This window comes from Lycium ferocissimum, chromosome 6 (genome assembly GCF_029784015.1).
Source record: "Lycium ferocissimum isolate CSIRO_LF1 chromosome 6, AGI_CSIRO_Lferr_CH_V1, whole genome shotgun sequence".
Lineage (NCBI taxonomy): Eukaryota > Viridiplantae > Streptophyta > Magnoliopsida > Solanales > Solanaceae > Lycium > Lycium ferocissimum.
This window is the reverse complement of record NC_081347.1, coordinates 73903930-73927953: the sequence shown is the minus strand read 5'-3', so window position 1 is coordinate 73927953 and position 24024 is coordinate 73903930. Positions and strand designations below refer to the sequence as shown.

The 24024-nt window shown below is 36.6% G+C and overlaps 1 protein-coding gene and 1 pseudogene across 1 annotated transcript; one reads left to right on the top strand and one right to left on the bottom strand.

Annotated features, from left to right (window-relative positions):
• Positions 1-409: 409 nt before the first annotated feature.
• Positions 410-14320, bottom strand: LOC132060417 (DNA-directed RNA polymerase V subunit 5A-like; annotated as a pseudogene).
• A 1814-nt stretch (positions 14321-16134) lies between these two features.
• Positions 16135-22685, top strand: LOC132060416 (protochlorophyllide-dependent translocon component 52, chloroplastic-like). Its single transcript, XM_059453463.1, has 7 exons — positions 16135-16709; positions 18716-18903; positions 19372-19461; positions 19558-19744; positions 19824-20021; positions 21653-21840; positions 22341-22685. The coding sequence occupies exons 1-7, from the start codon at positions 16173-16175 to the stop codon at positions 22594-22596; spliced, it is 1644 nt and encodes a 547-aa protein (XP_059309446.1). The 5' UTR covers positions 16135-16172; the 3' UTR covers positions 22597-22685.
• The last annotated feature ends 1339 nt before the right edge of the window (positions 22686-24024 follow it).

Here is a 24024-nt window from a genome sequence, read left to right as displayed (position 1 = left end):
ATTCACATGTAGTAAAGGCATGCACAACTTTTATCTCCTGTCCTACGTTAAGACAAAAATCTCTCCCAATAACTTGAGAGTAATATTTACTATATTGTTTAACTGATCCATGAAAAAGCTCTTTAACACCAGAAGTTGTATCGAAATTTTACTCTACCATAATATATAAGTTAGTGAGGATACACAAATGGAAAAGTTAAAACTAGCTGTTAAAACTCCTATTAACATTGCAACATGATCAAAGTTTGCAAATTACAGTAGCTCACCACCACTCCTACTAGCACAACACTATGAAGTTAAGACAACCTTGGCATACCACAAAAAGCAGAGCAACAATGATAGTGTACTAAAATACTGCTACAAGCTCTACATTTGAGTTAAAAAGTGGAGATAGTCAAAAACATGTTAACAGGACAAGATATGGTATCACCAGACACAGCTATAAGTAACAAGAGTCTCGATGATTTCACTGCTGTATGTGACCTTCACCACTTGCCCCCTTCTCCAGTCCATAGTACCGAGCAATTGCGTCCTTTTGAGACATCCGCGGTAGCTGGAAAGCATCAATACAAGAACAATACTCAGAAATATTTAGATAAACGAAACTATATTGATAATGTTAGAAGGAAAAAAGAGGTAGACTGAAGTCCATATAGAGCCATATGAACTGCGAAATATCATTAGAGTGCACAGCAACAATACCATTGTTCTGCATAAGATGAAAAGGCAGTATCCCGCCCCTACACCTATTAACTTCTGATAGGTAGTGTAGTTTCAATTGAGAGACAGGGAAAGTACCGCCTCCCAGTCATAGAAAAAGGCAAGAGTAGATAAAAAAAAAATTGAGAATGAAAAGGCAGCAGTCTACAAATACATAAACTAAAAGCTGTAGAACAGCATCTGGATCATTTCACCCTTGCAGTTAAGGGATAATGACAAAGATAAAGTTCTTCTAAAAAAGTAATGCAGAAATCACTAATACCGCTCTACATTAAACTAACGATCTTTTCATGAAAATTTCATGAAAAGATAAGTATTAGAAGGCACTCTTCAAGAAAGATACATATTAGAAGGCGTCTGTTAATGCAAAAGAATTCTAGGTCTTGGCTCAAAAGGTCATATTATCTAGGATCCTGCCTAGCTGTGAGAACAACTCAACGTCCCAACCATCCCCCTGGGGACAAAAACTGACCGACTTTTACCAACTGTGGAGCCTAGATGGCAGCAACTACTCTGACCACATCACGGAGATATTAATTCTACCAGATTATGGACTGTAAAGTGTATGAGAAAACGATCTTTGCCTTCCGGGAATTTAACAGCAAGTCCCTTTTTGAGTGAAGTCATCAGAGAAGAAGATGATAGAAAATCGTTTATCTGGGTAAAGTCAACTGAGGAAGCTGGGAATCAAAGCTTTAATAGAAAGCTTAAGTTAAACAGATACACTAAGGAGATGCACAGTTGTACGGATATAAAGGAATGTTTTGCAAATTCAAAGGCAAACCTGCTTCTCTTCCAAGTTGAACTTCTTCAACAGCTTCTCTTTCTCTGCATCGTTCAACAACTCATGCTTTGGCTTTAAAATATGTTTTGTGATGTTGACAAGCAAGTCTGTGATCTGCAAGAATTTGCAAATAGGAGCCGGACACTTTTAGCATATTGCTGAGACATAATATTAATTGTTTGCATAAATTTACTTCGATTCTTGAAGTAAAGCATTTTTAGTCCTTTCAGAAATTAATGAGAGCCAAATAAGGAAAATAAACTTTGACCAACTACCACAGAACCTTCATCAAATGGAAAATATGGAGCATGGAACTTGTCTCGGCAGAAACATATATTAAGGGGGAACGAATAACCAAATAAATGTAGCTCCTTTTAAGCCAGACTGGGAAGACATTTACAATTTTTTCTCCATGTTATAGGTAACAGTAGAAACATTTGGAAGTTCACAGAAAATCAGAAACACTTTACGTGCTGTATCACTGTATGCATTAATCATTAGGATGAAAAATCCATTCTTTCCTTCATTAAGGAGAAAACTTTTAAATGATCCAAGCAACTAAAAGAGACTTCGAATTGGAAAACCCATTTTGAACGTACATCTATCAGGGTTTTCTTTGTACCTTCTTAATAAATGCCAATGATAACAAATCTTTATTCATTCTGAGATCTAACCTCACTTGTCAAGCAAATTCAGAACACATCTTAATTAATAACTTCATTGGTAATAAGTACCCTGTTTTAGTCACGGCAACAGAACTGTTCAACAAAATCACAAACAGGAATACATACTTTACCTGGAAAATCTCAGCTTTGAATGGGAGCTCTTCCACAACTTTCATAGCTGGATTAGTCATTTGATTTTGAATGACTAATATCAGCCGACTCAAAGATTCCTTGTTCATTATTTGAGTTAAAATGCTGCGAATTACATTCACTTTCACAGCATTTGGCCCACAAAAGATGACCAAAACCTGCGACCAGTTCAACTATGTAAGACGTTAATAAATGTATGCAGCACATGCATATGAAGTTAAGGCAAAAACGACTTTCTTAGCTACTTAATTTTTTCTATATGTTTTATTGAGCTCATCCGAGCCTCCATATTTCCAGAAGACGAATTATACCTAGAACACATCCTCTTCATATAAAATCCATTAGACATTACAGAATTGATGCACTTCCAGCACTAATCTGTCAGTGTCAAGTTTTTATGATGACAATTTTACTTGTGCAGGTATAGAAATTAAATCACATAAGGAATATATGTGAGCCCACAAAACAGCCCCAACAACTTGGAAGCCCACAGAGTAGCCCCAACGAGCTGGGCTCACTCGACATATGGCTTCCTAGCCCAAACGTGGTTAGGGCAACCAGCTGTAACTCTCAGCCGCATATCTTTCAAAAGAAGGAAATCACATCTGCAATTTAAAGAGGAATTATTTCAAAGAAAGATCAAATCATTTCAAGAAGGAAAAATATCAAAGGCATATCTCATGAGGTGTAAGAATCTCGTTGCCTCAACGCACAAGGAAAGCAGCAAGTTTTTAAAGAGGAATTATTTCAGCAGCATCAAATCATTTCAAGAAGGAAAAAATATCAAAGGCATATCTCATGAGGTGCAAGAAATCTACTGCTGCCTTCAACGCACAAGGAAAGCAGCAACAGCTCAGTCTTATTCTTGGAAATAGGATCTCTGATTCCATTTCCAAGGATCAAATCCCTTGGGTTGAACTCTCTGCGTGAAGTGCCTAAAGCTATATAAACGGGCTGCCTCACAAACGAAGAATTATGCAATTGTCTCATTACCTCCATTGCTCGCTTTTTACTTTCAAACAAACATTGTCGAGTCCGTGTGATTCATAGTGTAATAAGAGAGAAAGGAGAGTCATAGTTTGTGAGGCTTTGTATCAAAAAGAATAAGAGTGTTTTGAGTGTAGACGTAGGAACTTCATTCAAAACCTCCATTGTACCAAACCTTATAAAAGAGTTGCAGAGATCACCCTTGCAACCCAAGGGGACTGGACTAGGATTCACATTGAATCTGAACCAGTATAAATTATATGTGTCATTTATTTTCTGCACTTGCCTAAATATTCACTGAGTAGGTAGTCGACTATCGTCTTGACCTAGTCGACTAACAGAGCGAAAATTTTAACAATTCACCCCCCCCCCCCTCTTGCACTTTCAATTGGTATCAGAGCAAGGTCTCACTTTCAGTGCTTAACCGCACGTGAGAAAAGATCAAATGGCTGGATATCAGATTCCTGGAGCAATATTGCAAGATGGGCACTCCACAACAAGACCACCATATTTTAATGGTGAGCATTATGGCCACTGGAAGGAAAGGTTTAAAATATTTGTGCAATCAACTGATTATCAAGCCCGGGTCGTGATCAAAAAAGGACCTAAACCCATTCCCGGAGCGAACACCGAAAGCAAAGAAGATGCGAAGTTTCGACAATTGATCTAGAGTCACACGACATTACTAAAGAACAACAAGAGACTCTACAAATAAATGCAAGGGCAATAGCTTTGCTCTACTGTGCAGTAAGTGGAGAAGAGTATGCAAAAATTTCAAATTGTGATACTGCCAAGGAAATGTGGGATAAACTTGAGGTCACTTATGAAGGAACATCAAAAGTAAGAGAAACAAAAATTGATGCTCTAAGACACGACTATGAAGCTTTCATGATGAAAGATGATGAGAACATCGAATCAATGTTCACAAGATTCAAGAAGATTATTGGAGAACTCAAGTCGCTTGGAGTAACCTATACCAACTCTCAACAAGTTAGAAAGCTTGTCGAAGTACACAAAGACTTGGGAAACCAAAGCCATTGTTCTTGAAGACGGAAACTGGATAAATTCACTTATGATGAATTAAGAGGAAATCTTATAGCTTTTGAAAAGAATCATATCCAAAGATACCAGAAGGACGAAAAGAAGAAAGTGGTCGCATTCAAGGCTCAAGTTGAGGAATCTGATGATGATGATTTTAAAGAAGAAGAAGTAGCCATGATTTCGAGGCATGTGATAGAAGCTATGAGAAGATCAAGAAGTAACAGGAAAGGAAGCTCAAACTTTAGAAAAGGCAAGGCACCCATTTGGACGACCAAAGAATGACGGAAAATGTTTTGAATGTGGAAAATATGGCCATATTGCGTCTGAATGTCCTGAGATAAGAAAGAAACCAACCAGAGGCTATCAAAAACAAAGAGCTTTCAGCAGTTGGAGTGAAGATGGGATCTCAGATGAAGAATCTGAAGAAGGTGAAAATATATGTTTCATGGCTCTCGAAGAAGGCAGCAAGGTAAGTTCTCATTCCTGTGCTAAATGTGAAGAAACCCAAGAATTATTAGATCAAACTCTTATAGATCTAAATAATGTCTTTGATGAATATAGAAAGCTCAAGAGGGATAAAAAGGAATGGGAATCAAGATTAGAAATTTGTGAAAAAGAAAAAAAATTCAATCCAAAATGAAGTTTATAATCTTCAATCTAGATTAGATGTCTTATTAAAACCTTCCAACCATAACCATGACAAGTCAAACCAATCAAATACACCCAAGTTTACTGAAAAAAAGGTTGTGCAAATAACCAGAAATTTTAAAGGAAAGAAAACTGGCTATTTGAACACTGATAAGTCAACTAGAAGAACTGGAGTGCACAGTTCAGCCGATTCCCATATTGTGGAAAGAAAATCTTTTCAAACATGTTTTTGCTGTGGAAAACTTGGGCATAATTATTATAACTGCAGATTTCGCTTTACAACTGCACCTGGTTGGATATGGAAACCCAAGAAAATCAAATATTTTGAAACTAACCATCAAGGACCCAAGAACTCTTGGGTACCTAAACAAGAGTAAAATTTTTGTCTTGCAGGAACACCACAAGAAAAAGAAAAAGGGAAAATGGTATCTAGACAAAGTGCGTGTTCAAGACATATGACGGGCGACAAAAATCTATTCAAATCGTCGGCGACTTTGATGGAGGATTGGTAACTTTTGGAGACAATTCAACGGAACGGTAATTGGTATTGGTACTATTGCCTTCAATAATCCTGTGACATTTCAAATGTTTGGTTGGTGAAGGGACTTAAGTATAACTTGTTAAGTGTAAGTCAGCTATGTGATTCAGATCTTGAGATCAGATTCAGTAAATCAGGTTGTGTCATAGAAGACTCCTCTGGAACAAAGATTCTTCCTGGAAGCAGAAATAAAAATGTATACACTCTGGACTCTATCAAAAATGCTAAAGGTCATATATGCTTGGCATCAATGGGAGAAGATCCGTGGATGTGGCACAAGAAGCTTGGGCATGCTAGTATGCGATTAATTGAAAAACTAGCAAGACATGATCTTGTAATAGGATTGCCAAAACTCAACTACACAAAAGATCACTTGTGCGATTCGTGTCAAAAAGGTAAACAAACTAGAAACTCTTTAGTTCTAAAGATATTGTGTCTACATCAAAGCCCCCGCAATTACTTCATATGGATTTAGTCGGTCCTACTAGAACTGCTAGCATTGGAGGAAAAAGGTACGCATTTGTTATAATAGATGACTTCTCTCGTTTTACTTGGGTAATATTTCTTGCTCATAAAGATGATACTTTAAAGAACTTTAAGTTTTTTTGTGAGAAAATTCAGCGTGAGAAGGGATATTACATCACTTCCATTAGAAGTGATCATGGAGGAGAATTTGAAAATAAAGCCTTTGAGGAATTCTGTAATGATCAAGGATACACACACAATTTCTCCTCACCTCGATCTCCGCAATGACGAACGGTGTAGTTGAACGAAAAAATAGAACTCTTCAAGATATGGCAAGAACAATGATCATAGAAACAGGCCTACCACATCACTTTTGGGCAGAAGCGGTAAGTACTGCGTGTCATATTTTGAATAGATGCCTGATTAGACCAATTCTTAAGAAAACTCCGTATGAGCTATGGACGGGTAAGAAACCAAATATTAGCTACTTTCATCCTTTTGGATGTAAGTGTTTTGTTCACAATAATGGGAAAGAAAATCTTGGTAAGTTTGATCCTCGAAGTGATGAAGGTATATTTCTTGGTTACTCTCCTACTAGTAGATCTTATAGAATTTATAACAAACGTACTTTATCTATTGAAGAGTCTATTCATGTTGTATTTGATGATACTAATAACCTGACCGAGAAAAGGAAAATTGCAGATGAAGAAGACAGTCAAGTACTTACCGCAGTGGTTACAAAACCCACTGAAGAAAAGGCACCCTGTGAGTCGACTTCTGATGAACCTCGATCGGCGAGGGTTCTTGTTGGGAGCAGTTCCAAACGAATGGAGAAGTGAACCTGACTATCCAAAGAAATTTGTTATTGGAGACATCTATGAAGGGAGAAAAACTAGAGCATCTACTAAAAATAACGTAAATCTTGCTCTTATTTCTCAATGCGAACCAAAGAAAGTTGGTGATGCCTTAAAAGATGAATCGGGTCAAGGCTATGGAAGAGGAACTTGATCAATTCGAAAAGAACAAAGTGTGGAATCTAGTTCCCAAACCTGAGAACGCTTCAATCATTGGCACAAAATGGGTGTACAGAAACAAGCTAAATGAGGCTGGAGAAGTAGTCAGAAACAAAGCCCGGCTAGTTGCTCAAGGATATTCACAACAGGAAGGTGTTGACTATGATGAAACTTTTGCCCTTTGTTGCCAAAGTTGGAATCCATAAGAATTTTGCTTGCATATGCTTCTTTTAAAAAATTCAAACTTTTTCAAATGGATGTTAAAAGCGCTTTCTTAAATGGGTTCATTGAAGAAGAGGTATACGTGAAATGTACCGCGTGTTTTGAAAACCTAAAATTTCCTTATCACGTTTTTAAATTAAGTAAAGCTCTATACGGTCTTAAACAAGCACCCAGGGCTTGGTATGATCGCTTAAGCTCCTTCTTGGTAAGCCATGGATTTTTTCGAGGAAAGATCGATACAACTCTTTTCATTAAACGATCCTCCTTAGGAAATCTTATCATACAAATATATGTTGATGATATTATTTTTGGAAGCTCTAACCCCTCTATGTGCAAGGAATTCTCTGATCTTATGCAAAGCGAGTTCGAAATGAGTATGATGGGAGAATTAAAATTCTTCTTGGGACTACAAATTCATCAAACTGACACTGGAATATTTATATGTCAAGCTAAGTATGCTAAAGAACTCGTCCAAAAATTTGGGATGTCTGACTCAAAAGCTATGGGAACTCCAATGAGTCCTACTTGCTCTCTTGATAAGGATGAACAAGGAAAACCGTTGATGAAACTAAGTATCGCGGTATGATTGGATCATTGCTTTATTTAAGCTGCTAGTCGACCGGATATTATGTTTAGTGTGTGCGTGTGTGCTAGATTCCAAGTGCTCCAAAGGAATCCCATCTTACTGCAGTTAAATGAATCATTAGATATCTTCATGGAACAACTAACTATGGTTTATGGTATCCTAACACCACTGATTTTACGCTTGAAGGTTTTTCAGACGCAGACTTTGCAGGTGATAAAGATGATAGAAAAAGTACCAGTGGTACTTGCCAGCTTCTAGGAAAATCTCTTATTTCCTGGAATAGCAAAAAACGAGGGATCGATCTCTTTATCTACTACCGAGGTGAATATATAGTCTGTTGGTCAATGCCGCACAAAGCTAATTTGGATGTCTTACCAACTAAGTGATTATGACTTGTTTTTTAAACCGTAAAAATTTTTCGTGATAATTCGAGTGCTATACGTCTATCTAAAAATCCGTGCATCATTCTAGGGCCAAGCATATAGATATTAAGCATCATTTTATCGAAATCATGTTGCTCGGGAGATTTTGAAATTGTTTTTGTTAACACCGAAAAAACCGGTGGTCGATATTTTTACTAAACCCCTTCGAGGAACGTTTCGCATGCTAAGAAGCTCTTTGGGAATTATTGATAAATCTATCTAAATTTCTAACAAACCGTGCCAAGATTTTCGGGTACTCAAATCTTTGCCATAAATGGTATTCCCATCATATTTATGACATTCCCATCTTCCCATATTTACTTTTTACCTTTTCCATAAAACCTTTTGCTTTTCCCCACACCCTTTTACCCGTATCCCCATAAACCCTTTTTCGTCTTTCTCCTCACCTTTCTCTTCCAAAGCTCCGTTCATCTTCTCCTCTCTTCAATGGCGAAGAACGCGAAAACTCCTACCCCCTCCACCCGTCAAAGCTCAAGGCTACGGGAAATGGGTCAAAATCTCCCCTCGCCTCCTCATGACTTCGTCGTCTCCGATGACCCTGCCTCCTCCGACGACTCCGATTTAGTTCCCATTAGTCATCTTGGGAAGCGAACCCTTCCTGAGGCTGCTTGCTCCACCTCCTCCAAGAAACTCAAGACGCTCTGTGATAAACCTCTTGATCTTCGGAAGAAATTTTGGGATGACCATCATCAGGCACTGTTCTCGTCTCTTGAGGACAAAACCATCGTTCCTGGTAGGAATGTCGATCTTAACCTTATGCTCTCTCTCAGTTGTAAAGTTAAACATTTGTTTGTCTATCAAGGATGGAAAATTTTTTTAAAACCCCTCCTCATGTCTATGAAATTCCTGTTCGCATGTTCTATGCCAATCTTAAGTCTTCTAAAGCTAATGAACTTGAAACATTGGTTCTTGGAACTCATATTGTGCTAATTTGCTCTGTTCTTGACTCTATTTTTGGTTGCACCTCGCGGCTTTTCGGAATTACCCAAAAAATTTTGGCTCGAATCTCTTGAAGTGTCTTTTGACGATGTTAAAAAGTCTCTCTCAAATTCCTCCTCTCGTTCTGCTCAACTTGGTCCGTCCAATATCTCGTTTGAGGCCCGTGTGCTTGCTCATATGGTTGCTACTACCATTGTTCCTCGTCCGGGTCATACTCTACCATCTCCCGCCGTGATGCTATTTTTGCCTTTTGCCTCCGTCCAAGAAAAAAATAAATTTGTCCTCCATTGTTATCAATTATATGATTGAGTGCGCTTCAATCCCTCTAGTCTCCCATATGGTATGCTTATCTCCCGCATCCTAGAGGTCCACAAAATCGACTTGGTTGACTATCCCATCACTCCAGTCAAGCAATGCTACAACTCTAGGGCTTTCGGTAGCATGGGATATGTTTTGAGCGATGATTCCTGGTTGTTAAAAGATGTCCATGAGGCCTCTCAACTTGGTCCCTCTACCAAAGGGAAAAAATCAGATCCCCCTGCTGTCTCCTCTCCGAATGCTATGAAGAACTTCTCGCCAAACTTTTCGCTATGGATTAAAAAATTGAGTCCATTAAAGACTTAATGGCATCCACGTTATTTCAAGTGGAGAAGATTCGTGATGTGACTAGAGAAACAAAGCCGATGTCTCTAAGCTAAGGCTACGCCGGATGCGGTTATTAAGGAAGCATCAACTGTCCACCAAGCTTCAAGCTAGTGTTGCTGCTATGCCTGAACGTCTTACTACACCGCTGACGGAAATGAAGGATGCTATTGTGAATACATTAGCCTACTTTCTTCGTCGTCCAGTCTTCCGTCGTCAAGAATAGTTTTTAGTTTTTTTTTAACTGTTTAAACAATGTTTTTTGTGGTCCTTATGCTTGGCAGTACTGTTAATTGCCTTATGTTATTTGCTATTTGTCCCTTGGTTTTGCCTGTTTGTTGTGTTGTTTATTTGATGGTTCTTTGCCTCTCGCTTTTATTTTGCCTCTTGCTTTTATTGTTGTGTTGTTTTTGAGTGATGCCAAAGGGGAGAATGACGGTCAATCGCTCGGGGGAGCCTATAAGGACTAGTCAACTAGTCAGGGGGAGCCTCCACCTATTCTAACTTCCGTTACAGGGAAGTTGACTACACTTTGTCCAAAATTGTCATCCTCAAAAAGGGGGAGATTGTTAGTGTCAAGTTTTTATGATGACAATTTTACTTGTGCAGGTATAGAAATTAAATCACATAAGGAATATATGTGAGCCCACAAAACAGCCCCAACAACTTGGAAGCCCACAGAGTAGCCCCAACGAGCTGGGCTCACTCGACATATGGCTTCCTAGCCCAAACGTGGTTAGGGCAACAGTACCGTAACTCCCACCGCATATCTTTCAAAAAAAAAAAAAAGGAAATCACATCCGCAATTTAAAGAGGAATTATTTCAAAGCGACATCAAATCATTTCAAGAAGGAAAAATATCAAAGGCATATCTCATGAGGTGTAAGGAATCTCTCGCCGCCTCAACGCACAAGGAAGCGACAAGTTTTTAAAGAGGAATTATTTCGGCATCAAATCATTTCAAGAAGGAAAAAATATCAAAGGCATATCTCATGAGGTGCAAGAAATCTCTCGCCTTCAACGCACAAGGAAAGCAAAGAACGGCTCGATCTTATTCTTGGAAATAGGATCTCTCGATTCCATTTCCAAGGATCAAATCCCTTGGGTTGAACTCTCGCGTGAAGTGCCTAAAGCTATATAAACGGGCCGCCTCACAAACGAAGAATTATGCAATTGTCTCATTACCTCCATTGCTCGCTTTACTTTCAAACAAACATTGTCGGTCCGTGTGATTCATAGTGTAATAAGAGAGAAAGGAGAGTCATAGTTTGTGAGGCTTTGTATCAAAAAGAATAAGAGTGTTTTGAGTGTAGACGTAGGAACTTCATTCAAAACCTCCATTGTACCAAACCTTATAAAAGAGCTGCAGAGATCACCCTTGCAACCCAAGGGGACTGGACTAGGATTCACGTTGAATCTGAACCAAGATAAATTATATGTGTCATTTATTTTTCGCACTTGCCTAAATATTCACCGAGTAGGTAGTCGACTATCGTCTTGACCTAGTCGACTAACGAGCGAAAATTTTAAAAATTCACCCCCCCCCCCCCCCCCTCTTGCACTTTCATAATCAACAAGAAATTTGAAGACATATGAACCCAAAAGGAGAGATTTGAATATGGAGCTCGGAGATGAGCCTAGAAACAATCACTCAAAAAAGCATGCAAAAAGTTCAATACTATACATTTTAGAATTTCTTTTCCATGCTTGAAAGCCAAAAAGTAAACCATAATCCTACATCTCAGTTTCCACTACATCAAAGTTCATACTCCACTAAAATTGGCTTAACCACCTTCTAGTGCAATCACCTTTATCATAGACACAGTACCCTCACCTCGGATATCTTAGAATTTCAAATATTATGCTCCCTAGAATTGGTGCGCAAGTTTCTAAAACAAAATAGCAGTCATAAAAATTTGCCAATCACGCTTTTACTTTAGGGCTACTTATAGTTATCACAGAAGTATTGCATCTAACATATAAAGTGACACAGAGAAAGTAACTTGTGTTAAAGCTAGTTAAGGATTGAAGCTAGCTAAGTTGGTGTGAATGAGAAATGGAGGGAAAAAGACAATGGAAGGAAAATGAAGTTTAGAGCAAAGTTCCTTTGAAAAGGAGCTTTGTACCACATTGGTGGTAGAAAGGGAAAGTTATGTGCTTATATTAGAAAGCACTTCTTCTAGCTCTTAAAGGGTTGAGAAGAGGGACTCCCCTCGCGCTGTCGTCGCTCGGCTCGGCTTTGGATTTGATTGATAATCTTTTTGGAACAAATTTATTTAAAATTCTATCTTCATTTTCTGAAATTATATTTTTATTTTAGCGGAAAAATATTATTAGTAATTAATTAAATTTAAATCCCAACTTCCCAACGTTCTTATTTTTTTCGGAAAAGGCATGGCCTTTCCGAACAGCCACCAAGCCTATTCTAAACAGGCATGTTCTAGGCTATATAAACTGAGGCATTGCCTCATTTTTCGACTACTGAAAAAATTTTCTTGCATTGCAAATTCTTCATTCTTTTTCCACAAATAAAAACTATCGAGTCTTACTGTGTTTCGTTCCCGAATTTGAGTTCGTCGAAGTCGTAGGCGTTTGAGGTACCGCCACTCCTACGACAGTATATCCGTTATATCCCGGGAGGAAATAATCCATAACCTCGGGTACGGAGGGGGTTAAATTCTTTAAGGACACACGGTGAATTCGTGGTCTCGGATATTTCTTCATTTACGCAATTTTTACAACGTTACACAGTTTCTGTTTTTCGTTTTCTACTTACTGGTTTTTCCAATTTCTGGTTGTGGTTTTCTACAGTTCTGAACACGGGGGAACAACAACTTGTACGCATTATACTTAAGGCATCCAAATGCGAAATAGTAGGTTGCAATACTACTAGCTAGGCCGACTCAATGCACTGAAGAAATATGTTAATAATTTAGAGAAGTTGTGAGTCAACTAATCTTCGCATTCTACCCTTTTTTATCCAAGATTTGAACACATTTTTAGAAGACAAAATACATAGATAGCCCCTTAAAGTTCCACAAATAGTCATTTAGCCACTTTAACTGAGATCTTTACCGATTTAACACTACAACTTCAGCTAAAGCGTGTCAATTAAACACTCAATTCACAATCAGCAAAACAAACAAAATGCGTGAGAATCACTCGCGTGTGACATGGATAATGAAAGAATGGAAGGACGACACACGGCCTTTGCCCTAATTAAAAAATAAAAAATTGGGTGACCAAAAAAAAAAAAAAAAAGTTCCATTCATCTACTTTCTTCAACCAAAAGAAAAAATAACATCCACACCTACAAAATGTAGCATAGCTTAATTGTCCATAGACGCTAAGGCTACTTTTGAATAAATAAATAACACAGAGAAGAACACAGCAAAATAAGAGTTGAAGCTTATAAAAAAGACAATCACAGAACAACATCAGAGGAGTGGTTTATACAGATACAGATTAATTTTGCCCACCAAGGCTTAGACAGGATTTTTTGAACCTCGACTACTACACCAGGTACATGCTACCTCCCACCAACACAAGTACCACATAATTTTTCCCACAAAGGCTTAGGCAGGTCTTTCTTAACCTCGACTACTACATCGGGTACCTACTAGCTCCCACCAGCCGAGTAAGGCTTAGCCGTATGGGAGGAACTTGCTTTCAAGTTATCATAAACCAAACACAACAAGCTTAATCATTCCCAAAGTTTCACTCACTACCAAAAGTAAAGAACTCAAAGCTCCTTAATACAAGCTATTATACCTTTAATGAGGCAAAAAAATTGAACTTTAGATAAATTATCACTACAAGCAGCTAAAAAAAGGTGATTTAAGAAAGAAACGAACTCAAAGCTCCCTAATACAAGTTATTCTTCCTTTAATGAAGCAAAAAGATTGAACTTTAGACAAATTATCACTACAAGCAGCTAAAAAAAGGATATTTAAGAAAGAAATGTATTCAAAGCTCCTAAACACCAGATAAACTTCCTTTAATGAGGCAAAAAATTGAAACTTTAGACAATTTTTCACTACAAGAAGCTAAAAAAAAAAAAAAGTGATTTAACTATACTCCACTAACCTTATTAGTAAGGTCAGTCCTATGCATGGCTGAGATTCTTAGGCGGTCAACATCAGGACTTTGACCATATTTATCTCTAAATTCTTGAAGTGTCGCGTCAATTTCAGAATTGGGTATTGCAAAACCACGATCTTTAAGCATTTCAAGAATTGTTTTACGTGCAACAAAGTAACGCTGACTCTCAACAGTACCATCATTAAAAAAGCTGGTTAAACATGTGCTTAAATTGTCCCCATCAACTTCCATAGCTGACCCATTAAGGTCCATTGTATTAAATTTGTGCTATTTTTGTTAAGCTAATTTGGAATTGCTGACACTGAGGAAAACAATGTTGTTTTGCGTGTGTGCTTTTTAGTTGAAAGTTGTTAAAATTACTAAAAGGGGGTTTGTACGTTTTGAAATGAATAAATAGGGAGTGAACCTTCTCTTTATTATGAGTTGGGACCATGGGTGATTGGCTCATTTAATGTGTGGCCTATCTATCATCTATGTAATCTTCTAGTTCAAATTATCAAAACTTCTCTTTACAAATTACAAGTTCAGTTACTTCATGAAGCAGTTACTATTTAAGGTTAAAAAGTTATGTTATCTAAAGAATGGAACTTTCTCAAAAATTATTTAGAAATTGACCATTCCTCGGTGTAGTTTTTTTTTTTTTTTGGACCAAAAAAAAAAGTAGCTTTTTAGGAGAAAAAATAATAATTTTACTAATGTTAGTGGATTTTAAGCTATAAATACTATAATATGGTACTCGCCACGCACCTTCATATTCACAATTGTTCTAGATTTTGTCTTAGTTCGTAAGTTAATTTATAATTAAGGTATTTATCTTTCATAACTCGGATAACTAATGAGATTATTTTTTTAATAAAGGAGAAATATTATGAATCTCAGAAAAGAAATCGACGATATGAGAAATAAAAAACAAAAATGGATTAGCATACCACAAGACATAGACATAACTAAGGTATTATGGAAAGTGCGAGACAATTGTGACTATGATAAATATGGTAATATGTTTCCATGTTCGTGCACATTTAAGCAAGCTCAAGAGGTCTTAACTTCTGATTAACATTTCTTTTCAGAGATTAATTACCAAAAATTGCTGCAATTTTCCTTTGATAGAACAAGGTATAAATATAAAAGAGCATAATAGAAATCCACCTTGTCATTCAGAAGAAAATGTCATATTATTAAATGAATTTAAAAGTTTATAAAAGAAGCAAAACAAAATACAAAATAGGGCTTAACGTACAGCTGTTTAATCTTATTAAAATTTATTCTATATTTTACTAGTAGTATTTTGTATCACCCGCTCTCATGGAAATTCTTGGTTCTCCTCAATGTTTTCTCCTCAGCTTGTTTGGATGGTTGTTATAAATTGTATTGTATTGTTATTTTAATTATAAGACTTATTTTGATTGTTACCTAGATTTTATTGTATTGTAATGTTTAATTAGCTTAATATATAAAAATAAAAAGTGTTATTTTATGTAAGATAGATTCATTGCTCTATTTTTTTATTTTTTTTTATCTTTCCCTTACTAATTGTTTAATAATTTTATTTTCCCATTCACAATTTTATTTGTAATATTGTAAATTTTTGTCCCTCATATTATTGATGCGTGATATAATAGAACCACAAAAAAACACAATTATCTAAATATTAGTATATTGTTAAAGCAAATACAATATGTTTACTCCCTCCATTTCAATTTATGTAAACCCATTTGACTGGGTATCACATTTAAAAAAGAGTTAAGACTTTTGAAATTTGTGGTTCAAAATAAGTCTTGAATATTTGTGTGGCTGTAAATCATTTCATAAAGTGAATTTATTTCCCAATTAGAAAAAAGGTCATTCATTTTGGCACGGATTAAAAAAGAAATAGTCTCCCGTAAATTAAAACAGAGGGAGTAATACCATAAGATAAACTACATTATGAAACACATGTAACAACCATCCAACAAGCTGGGCGTGCCGGCATGGCCTGACGAGGACAAGTGTGTGATCCATTCTTTTTTCATGTTTTGGCTAACATTTTTTTTTTTTTTTTAGGCTTTAACTTCTGGCCATAGATTAATAGCAGAAGATGACACATTCAATGGTGTTGTTTTGCTGAAAGCCACAAACAACTTTTCTACTTCTTTCAGTCACCCCTTTGTTCTGCATTTGCAAATTAATGGGGTTACAAGATTTTAAAAAGGACTGATTTTTTTATTAAACAAATTAAAAATTCAGCCATGCAAGCTATCAAAGCTTCTTCCTTTTCACCATTTCACCTCAACTTGAACTCAACCACTTCATTTCCCAAAACCATATGTGAAAAACCCAACTTGTATATTCATCCAAATAATGAACACCCCATTTCTTGTTTTGCTTCAATTCAGTCTCAAAATGCAAAATTCAAGCTTTTCACTGCCATTTCCTCAAGTGTGACAACTGAATCAAGAACCCCATTTGATGAAGATACTGAAAATGAAAACCAAGAAGAGAAATTTGATTGGTATGCTCAGTGGTATCCAATAATGCCAATTTGTGATCTTGATAAGAGAAGGCCACATGGGAAGAAAGTTGTGGGGATTGATGTGGTTGTGTGGTGGGATAAAAATGAGAAAGAATGGAAAGTGATGGATGATTCTTGTCCTCATAGATTGGCTCCACTTTCTGAAGGAAGAATTGATCAATGGGGAAGATTACAGTGTGTGTATCATGGCTGGTGTTTTAATGGCTCTGGTGATTGCAAGTTTATTCCTCAAGCTCCTAGGGATGGGCCTCCGGTAATTAATCTAATAAAACAGTGATTAGTCCCTTTAATTTACACAGTTATCCTTTCATATCTTGTAAAGTTTGCTTGTTTATTTGTCCTCTGTTATGTCCTTTATAGACTGTCTTCAAGTGGTAATGATCATATCATATTAGAGGCGGAGCTAGAATTTTTAGTTTATGGGTTCTGTATTCTAGAAAATGCAGCTTACAGGGTTCTTGATAAATTATTTATACATATTAAGTGGATTTTTAAAGGCTCAGCTCAACCCATAGGCGAACTAGGTCGGCCCTTGATAACATCACTTGAAAGTTTTTGCAAAACAAAGCATTTTGGTGTTGATTAAGTTGGCTAGATAGTGAGAAGGTTAATAGAGATCCTAATGTTGCTCGTCGACAACTTTTGCGCAGGTAACAAGACATTGACGTTTTAATTTTATAATGTTCAATCTCGTTACCCAGATTGTGGTATTTATGCTTGAGGGAACATGTCCGCATAGCTTCATATTATGGTACGAGTAGTGTGATCAAGAAAATTTAACTGAATGCTGGTTTTTGCTGAAGGGTTTGGTTATCCATTTTGAGTGTTCTGTTTAGGAAGCTAGAATGGGAGAGGTAAAAAATACTTGTGTTTGGTTTCTCGGAAGCAGTTGCTAATCTTTAATTAATCAGGAAAAGTCTGTGCAGGATGTGTTAAACGGTGCAAAAGTAGTTGTTCTTTTTTAGAAGTTGTGAGCATCTATTGAACGGTAGGTAATACATGAAGAAAGGAAAAAACATTCCAGTGCATACTCTGATATGCTTATGCGCATGTTGAAGAATTGAGTTTATTGGCTATTCTAGTTCTGCCAAGGCTCCTGGTAAGGAGGAATGGAAATATTTATTGTCTGTCTATAGAGATAGACTATTGAGCATTAAGGTTCTTGTGACTTTCTGAAGATCAACTACCAGAAGATCTTTTCATTCTGGAATTGTCTGAAAGTTAGGAAGGAAAACCATATTTAGTTCGCCTCTAGATACAATTTTGCTTAAAGAAGTAGTTTTCTGTTACTTAAAAGTTAATTGATGATGCGCTTCTCTGCGGAATGAAAAACATGCACCCATTTCTAAAGACTTCCTAGAATGAGAAATTAGTTCTCATGATAATACTACAAAGATTAATTTCAGATTTTAGGCTTGCTTCTTTGCTTCTCGTGATCTTTTTTTTTTTTTTCTTTCTATTTACAGTTCTTCAAACCCCTTGTATGTCCGCGTAGGTAGGGAGAAGTTTGAAAGCTACTAAACCTCCAGTTTTAGAGTGATCTCTAAATTGCCTCAAAAGAGAAACTATTTATCATTAGATTGAAGCAGACCTGAATGCAGTGGAATGAGTAAGAGGATTCATATAGCTGACAACAATTAACTCGGGATCGAGATGTAATTGATTGGCAGTTCTTCAGCCCATGGGTTCAAGAACTTGAATAACAGAGACTGTCTTGTTGCCTAGCAGTGACTTTTGTTGGAGATTCCATGAAAATAAAACAAAGTAACTAGACAGGATGTCAATGAAATAATTATGTCAATATGGTCAAATATCAATTCCAATTCAAAGAGTAGAGCACATAATTTACTATTGTTATCATAATCAAGGTATAGATCAACCATTTGATTTTCTCTTTCTGCTATTCCGAAAGTTTTCCTAGGAAATCCATTGGTAAAGAAATCAAGTATTTTTCATTTTGACATCCTACATTATGTACAATTTACCATGACATCTGTTTGAAGACTTATGCAATTGGGTTTACATTTAAAAGGATAATACCCTTCTGATCTTAGCTTATCACCATTACCTGTGTGGCCTCTGGTGAAGGCTTTCTATTTTTATTGTCTGATGAAAGATGATGAGAACTTTCGCAGGTCATCGTCTTTGATATTCTTCATTTCTCAAACACGTGAAGTTTTTGACAGCAATTTTACTACAGTTTCTGCATTTGCTTTACTCAAGGTAGCTGGGAATGACATTTTTGTATAAACCATGCAGGTTCACACGTCCAAAAGAGCTTGTGCAACTGTTTATCCAAGTTGTGTGCAAAATGACATTCTTTGGTTCTGGCCAAATTCTGATCCTTTATACAAAGACATATATTTGACGAAAAGGCCTCCTTATATCCCTGAACTTGATGACAGTTCGTTTTCGAAATCCTTCCTAGTCAGAGATATATCATATGGGTAAGCAGGCGCAAACATCCAACTATCTTTGTGGAGAAACTCTGCAGAAATTGTTGCACTTTTTCAGAACAGAAAAAACTTTTTTTTTTCCAAAGAGGGGAAGGTTTTTTGTTAATGAAACATATGGAATCTAAGAATTGAGCAGTGGAGGAAAGCAGAAGAAACCCAAATGTTATCATCTAAACAAGCAAAAGATGTAAAAATGTAGTTTCAACACCATAATTGTATTCGTGAATAAATCGTTGCGAGGAATGTATTATGAAACCATCAGGTAAAATTGTATGGTCGCAACTAGGGGTGGCAAATTATCCCAAGATAGCATGACCCGCCCGACCCGCCTATTTGACATGCCTATGCAACTGCATTCTTGCTTATTTCAATTAATTTCTAAGCATAGGCCAATAATGTCTCAATGCTCAGCTACTTCCTTTTTGAGTAAAAATTTGTGACGACTCTGATAAATTTCAGGTATGAGCTTCTGGTTGAAAACCTTATGGACCCAGCTCATGTCCAATATTCACATTATGGCATAATGAATGTTCCAACACCCCCCAAAAGATAAGAAACATATACGATCCCTTACATATTTTATTCTATATTCTTTTCTTTGCATGTGTAAGTAATTTTACCCGACTGACAGCATTGTTTTTGCACTGTGAAGGCTGATAGGGAAGGAGGAAGACCACTCGATATAACTGTCACAAAATTGGATGTAAATGGCATTACTGCAAACCAGGGACCTGGACAGAACACATTTGTTCCACCTTGTATGTATTATAGTTCTTTTGCCTTCGGAGGGCCTCAAGGTAAAACACCTGCTGAATCATCTGGAGTTGTACAGGTATTTACTTTATACCAAGTCTTTTTCAGCATTTATTTGGTTCTCTTTGCAGCCATTTAAATTTATATATTCCATGCAGGAAAAACCTTCAGCTGAGAAGAAGAAAAAAGCAATTTTAGTTTTCATCTGCATTCCAGTTAGTCCAGGTCATAGCAGAATTATATTTTCAACTCCAAGAAACTTTGCCGTTTGGGCAGATCGAATAATTCCACGTTGGATATTTCACCTGGGGCAAAACCTAATTTTGGATTCAGACACATATCTTCTTCATGTGGAGGTAATCCAGTTGCTTAATTGTATCTTTTCAATTTTGTTGTGTTCTTGTTAAATCTAGGAGTTGATAAATTTATAAAAAAAAACAGAGAAGTTCTAGCTTCATCAGATTAGGAGGAATGTCTAAAAGAATTTAAGGATTTACTTATATGAATTTGTGGGTATCTATAAGTGCTTAGATAAACCAATATTGGATTCCACCTGTACTGCTATCAGTATTTGTGACTTTTAAGCTCCATTTGAAGCAGACAGTATGTAATTTCAGATTAGGGGTTAAGACTGGTGATATATTCATGCTTGTTCTTAAAGATGCATACTATGTCTATATCAATTTCTGGAAATTAGATGAAGTCAAAGCTAAACACTTGTTCATAGTGGATTATAAACTAATTGATGCGAGATAGATAGGTGAACTATTACGATTGATTATTTAACAACAATAACAACAACATACCCAGTGAAATCCCACAACGTGGGGTTTGGGGAGGGTAGAATGTACGCAGACCTTACCTCTACCTTGAGAAGGTAGAGAGGCTGTTTCCGGTAGACCCTCGGCATAAGAAGAAGCAAATCAAAGCAGGATGCAAAAGAAACAACGAATAAACATGTAAACAGAGTAATGCAATAACCAAAGAACAAGCAACAACAACAACAACAGTTATCATAAGGCAAGAAACTACAGGAGTACTACTACGACTACTAGTATGGAAGAGTAAGTGGGAGAGTACTCAACTAACTACTAAATAGAAGGAAAGACAAGTTCTCCGTAAATATTGGCATTATGTTGCAACTTTAGGGTGCAATGGTCGGCAAGGGTCTTTCTCCTCTTCATCCTTCCCCATCCTCCTATTAATGGGCCCAGCCTGTTTCCCAAATATAGAAAGAAGGAAGAAGAATTAAAAGATAAGTTCACAAATTTAAGTTGTTTTATGGTTTTACGTGAATCTGCACTAGCAAACTTCACACAGGACTCCTTGGTTTGTTGTAGGAATTTGGGAAGTACACTTTACTTTGGCTATGCTACTTGTTTCTATCACATCTGGACTATCTCAATTCAGACCTTAACTGTCTTCGTTAATATCGTCAGTTTATGCATCCCAAGAGGAAAGGACCCTTTCATGTCCGCTGAAAAGGAAAATAATCATTTCCATTGAACTAAATTTAATGAAACCCGTCCAACTAAAAGGAAAATAATCATATCCTTGGAACTAAATTTGTTGAAATCCCTTGGTTACCAGATTTATGGACAAGACCAACCATGGAAAGCCCCATTTTTCCATCTAAATTTTGTCAAATAGTAGCTTTTGGAGCTGGAATTATAAGTAGGAACTTTTATATACAAACTGTTACTTTTAGGAGATATTGTGATTTCGCTGTTTTCACTGCCTTGTATACTAACCACACTGTTAAATGTTAGAGAGATTGAAATAGCTCTAGACATGTGATATAACCTCTTTTTGCTGACACGACTCCTCTAACTTGTCTCGAGTTGTATTCAATGTATTGAAACACTTGTTAAAAGGTGAGGATATTTGTATTAGACCCAGGTGAAGCCGTTGTGCTTTTAGGTGAAACGTTGCCTTGTACAATATGATGATTCTTCCTTTCTCATTCAATTCGTTTTCCGTTATGAAGGAGCAAAAGCTAAAGGAAGTTGGCTCCTACAATTGGCATAAAGCTTGCTATGTGCCAACAAAGGCAGATGCCATTGTTGTTGCTTTTAGAAGGTGGTTGAACAAATATGCAGGCGGCGAAGTTGATTGGCGCGGAAAGTACAACGGAGATCTCCCGCCAACTCCCCCAAGGGAACAGTTGCTGGACAGGTTTGTTTGCTTCCACACTTCTAATATAGATTCTTGATTCTAGTTTAAAGAAGTTGTGGAGCTGTAAGGACATTCGCTAGATCTGTTGGGCCAAACTTTCAGAATCTACTTACTTTGAAAAGTGCTTTTTGTTAGATGTGCTTTTGAAAAGTACTCTTGGAGGAAGCAGGTTGTGTTTGGTTAATTAATTTGACTAATATTAGAGCAGCAATTTATTCTTGACAAGGTACCAAAAGTGATTCTGCTACTACTCAAAAGCACTTGTTTTTTTTTCTTAAAAGCTTGGCCAAACGCCTCAACTCTCTAAAATCAGCATATTTTTTTTAAAGGCACTTTTGGCTTCCTAAAAGCTTGGACAAACAGGCTAATACCTTAAATAGTCTTGAAAACTACCTTCTGAAAGCTTTCGGTAGATTGTTCGTACAGACTCTTGAGAAAACCTTTTAGAGACAAAGACTTTGAATCAACATTAATAGTAATATGTTTATGCTTGGTCTCAGATACTGGACTCATACGGTGAACTGCACAAGTTGCAATCTTGCATATAAAGGTCTCAATGCTCTTGAAGTTATACTACAGATCGCCTCCATTGGTGTGATCGGAATTGTTGCAGCAGCAAAGCAGGGTACGTTGTCTGTGGTCGCGAGATATTCTCTGGTCTCCGTTGCATTACTATGCTTCATGGCCTCAAGGTGGTTATCTCACTTTATATACAAAAATTTCCATTTCCACGACTATGACCACGCCTTCCGTTGACACTTCAGTACTGTCAGAATGACTCGGAGCTGAATACTCACTGTATAAACAAATTACTTATAGTTGAAATTTTGCAGAAAAAGGTCCATACATGAGTATTATGGTTGCTTGTTGAAAGAGTGTAACAATTAAAGATTTTGCTTGAAAGGGCTCCTAAAGTTTCTTCCTTACCATTTCACCTCAAGTCAGCTGTAATTTGCTACAAATAGGTAAATTATACAGATGATACGAAAGAAATTTACATTATCAGTATATACACGTCATATAAGATTCTAATTCTTTAAACTATCAGTTTCTTGCTTAGCTTTGGTCCCTTTGGACTCTAATCATGCTACTTCCCATTCTTTTTACTGTTGAATTTGTAAAACAAGTGATATCGCCTGGCACCTTCTACCCTTTTAAAGTTATAACTGAAATCTTTAAAAAGTTTGAGGACTATAACTCTTGTTGAATCCGAAACAAGAATGAACCACGTGTAGAATAAAGCTGGAAGATCCATCAATGATTCTCCATGATTTCCTCCATTTACCTTACAATTTTTAGTGCTTAGTGGGTTTGCTTTCTCCATGATCGATCTTTCTTTCTTTTTTTGTTTTCTTTTCGGTTTCTTTTCGGTGTTTAGTAGTTGTTTTGGAGCCTGATTAAATCAGATTCACATCAGGAAATCTGAGGTAAAGCGTTCTTTGCCAAAGGCGACTCCATATCCAAAGCTCGAACTTGAGATTTCTTATTAAAGATGAAGGAGTAGTTACATAAATTACCATTCCACTACAACCTTTGATCGTTTCTAAACCTACATACGCACACCACCTTATCAATCAACTATATATTGTTGTTTTAAAGTATTGTTCAATCAACAATTCTACTAATCTCTTGCCACAACAATTAGTTTTCTTGGAAAACTGAAACGGACCCTCCAGTTTCAATTTAAAGTTTAGTATATACAATATAATTATTTCCAGTCTCAGTATTAGTCGTTTGACATATTGAACTCTTGCGAAATATCTGCGGTTTTAACAAAACAAATAATTAGTACGCTATGCATTTATATTTGGTGTAAATATTAGGTACAAATAATTTTTAAACGTTCAAGTGTAAAAAAATTTATGTGGTTGACGGGTTGTTATCATTTGGTGGTTGTGTCCACTACTGGCGTGATACATTAGACGCCAGTACTAAATAATATCGTTGTTAATGTCATCTCATTTGGCTATAATACAAGATTATTAAAATGGGAAAAAGTTTTTGTTGCCCTAGCATTTTCAAACCGTTGATGACTATTTTTGCAGTCAATTAGTTGCAAAAGTTGTAATATTCAATGAACATAATTGCGATATTCGTGGAATCAAACAAAACATCATCATATGTTGCCATTATAAAACAAACATAGTGAACCAACTCACCACCTTTTGTCGTACGAAATCAAGA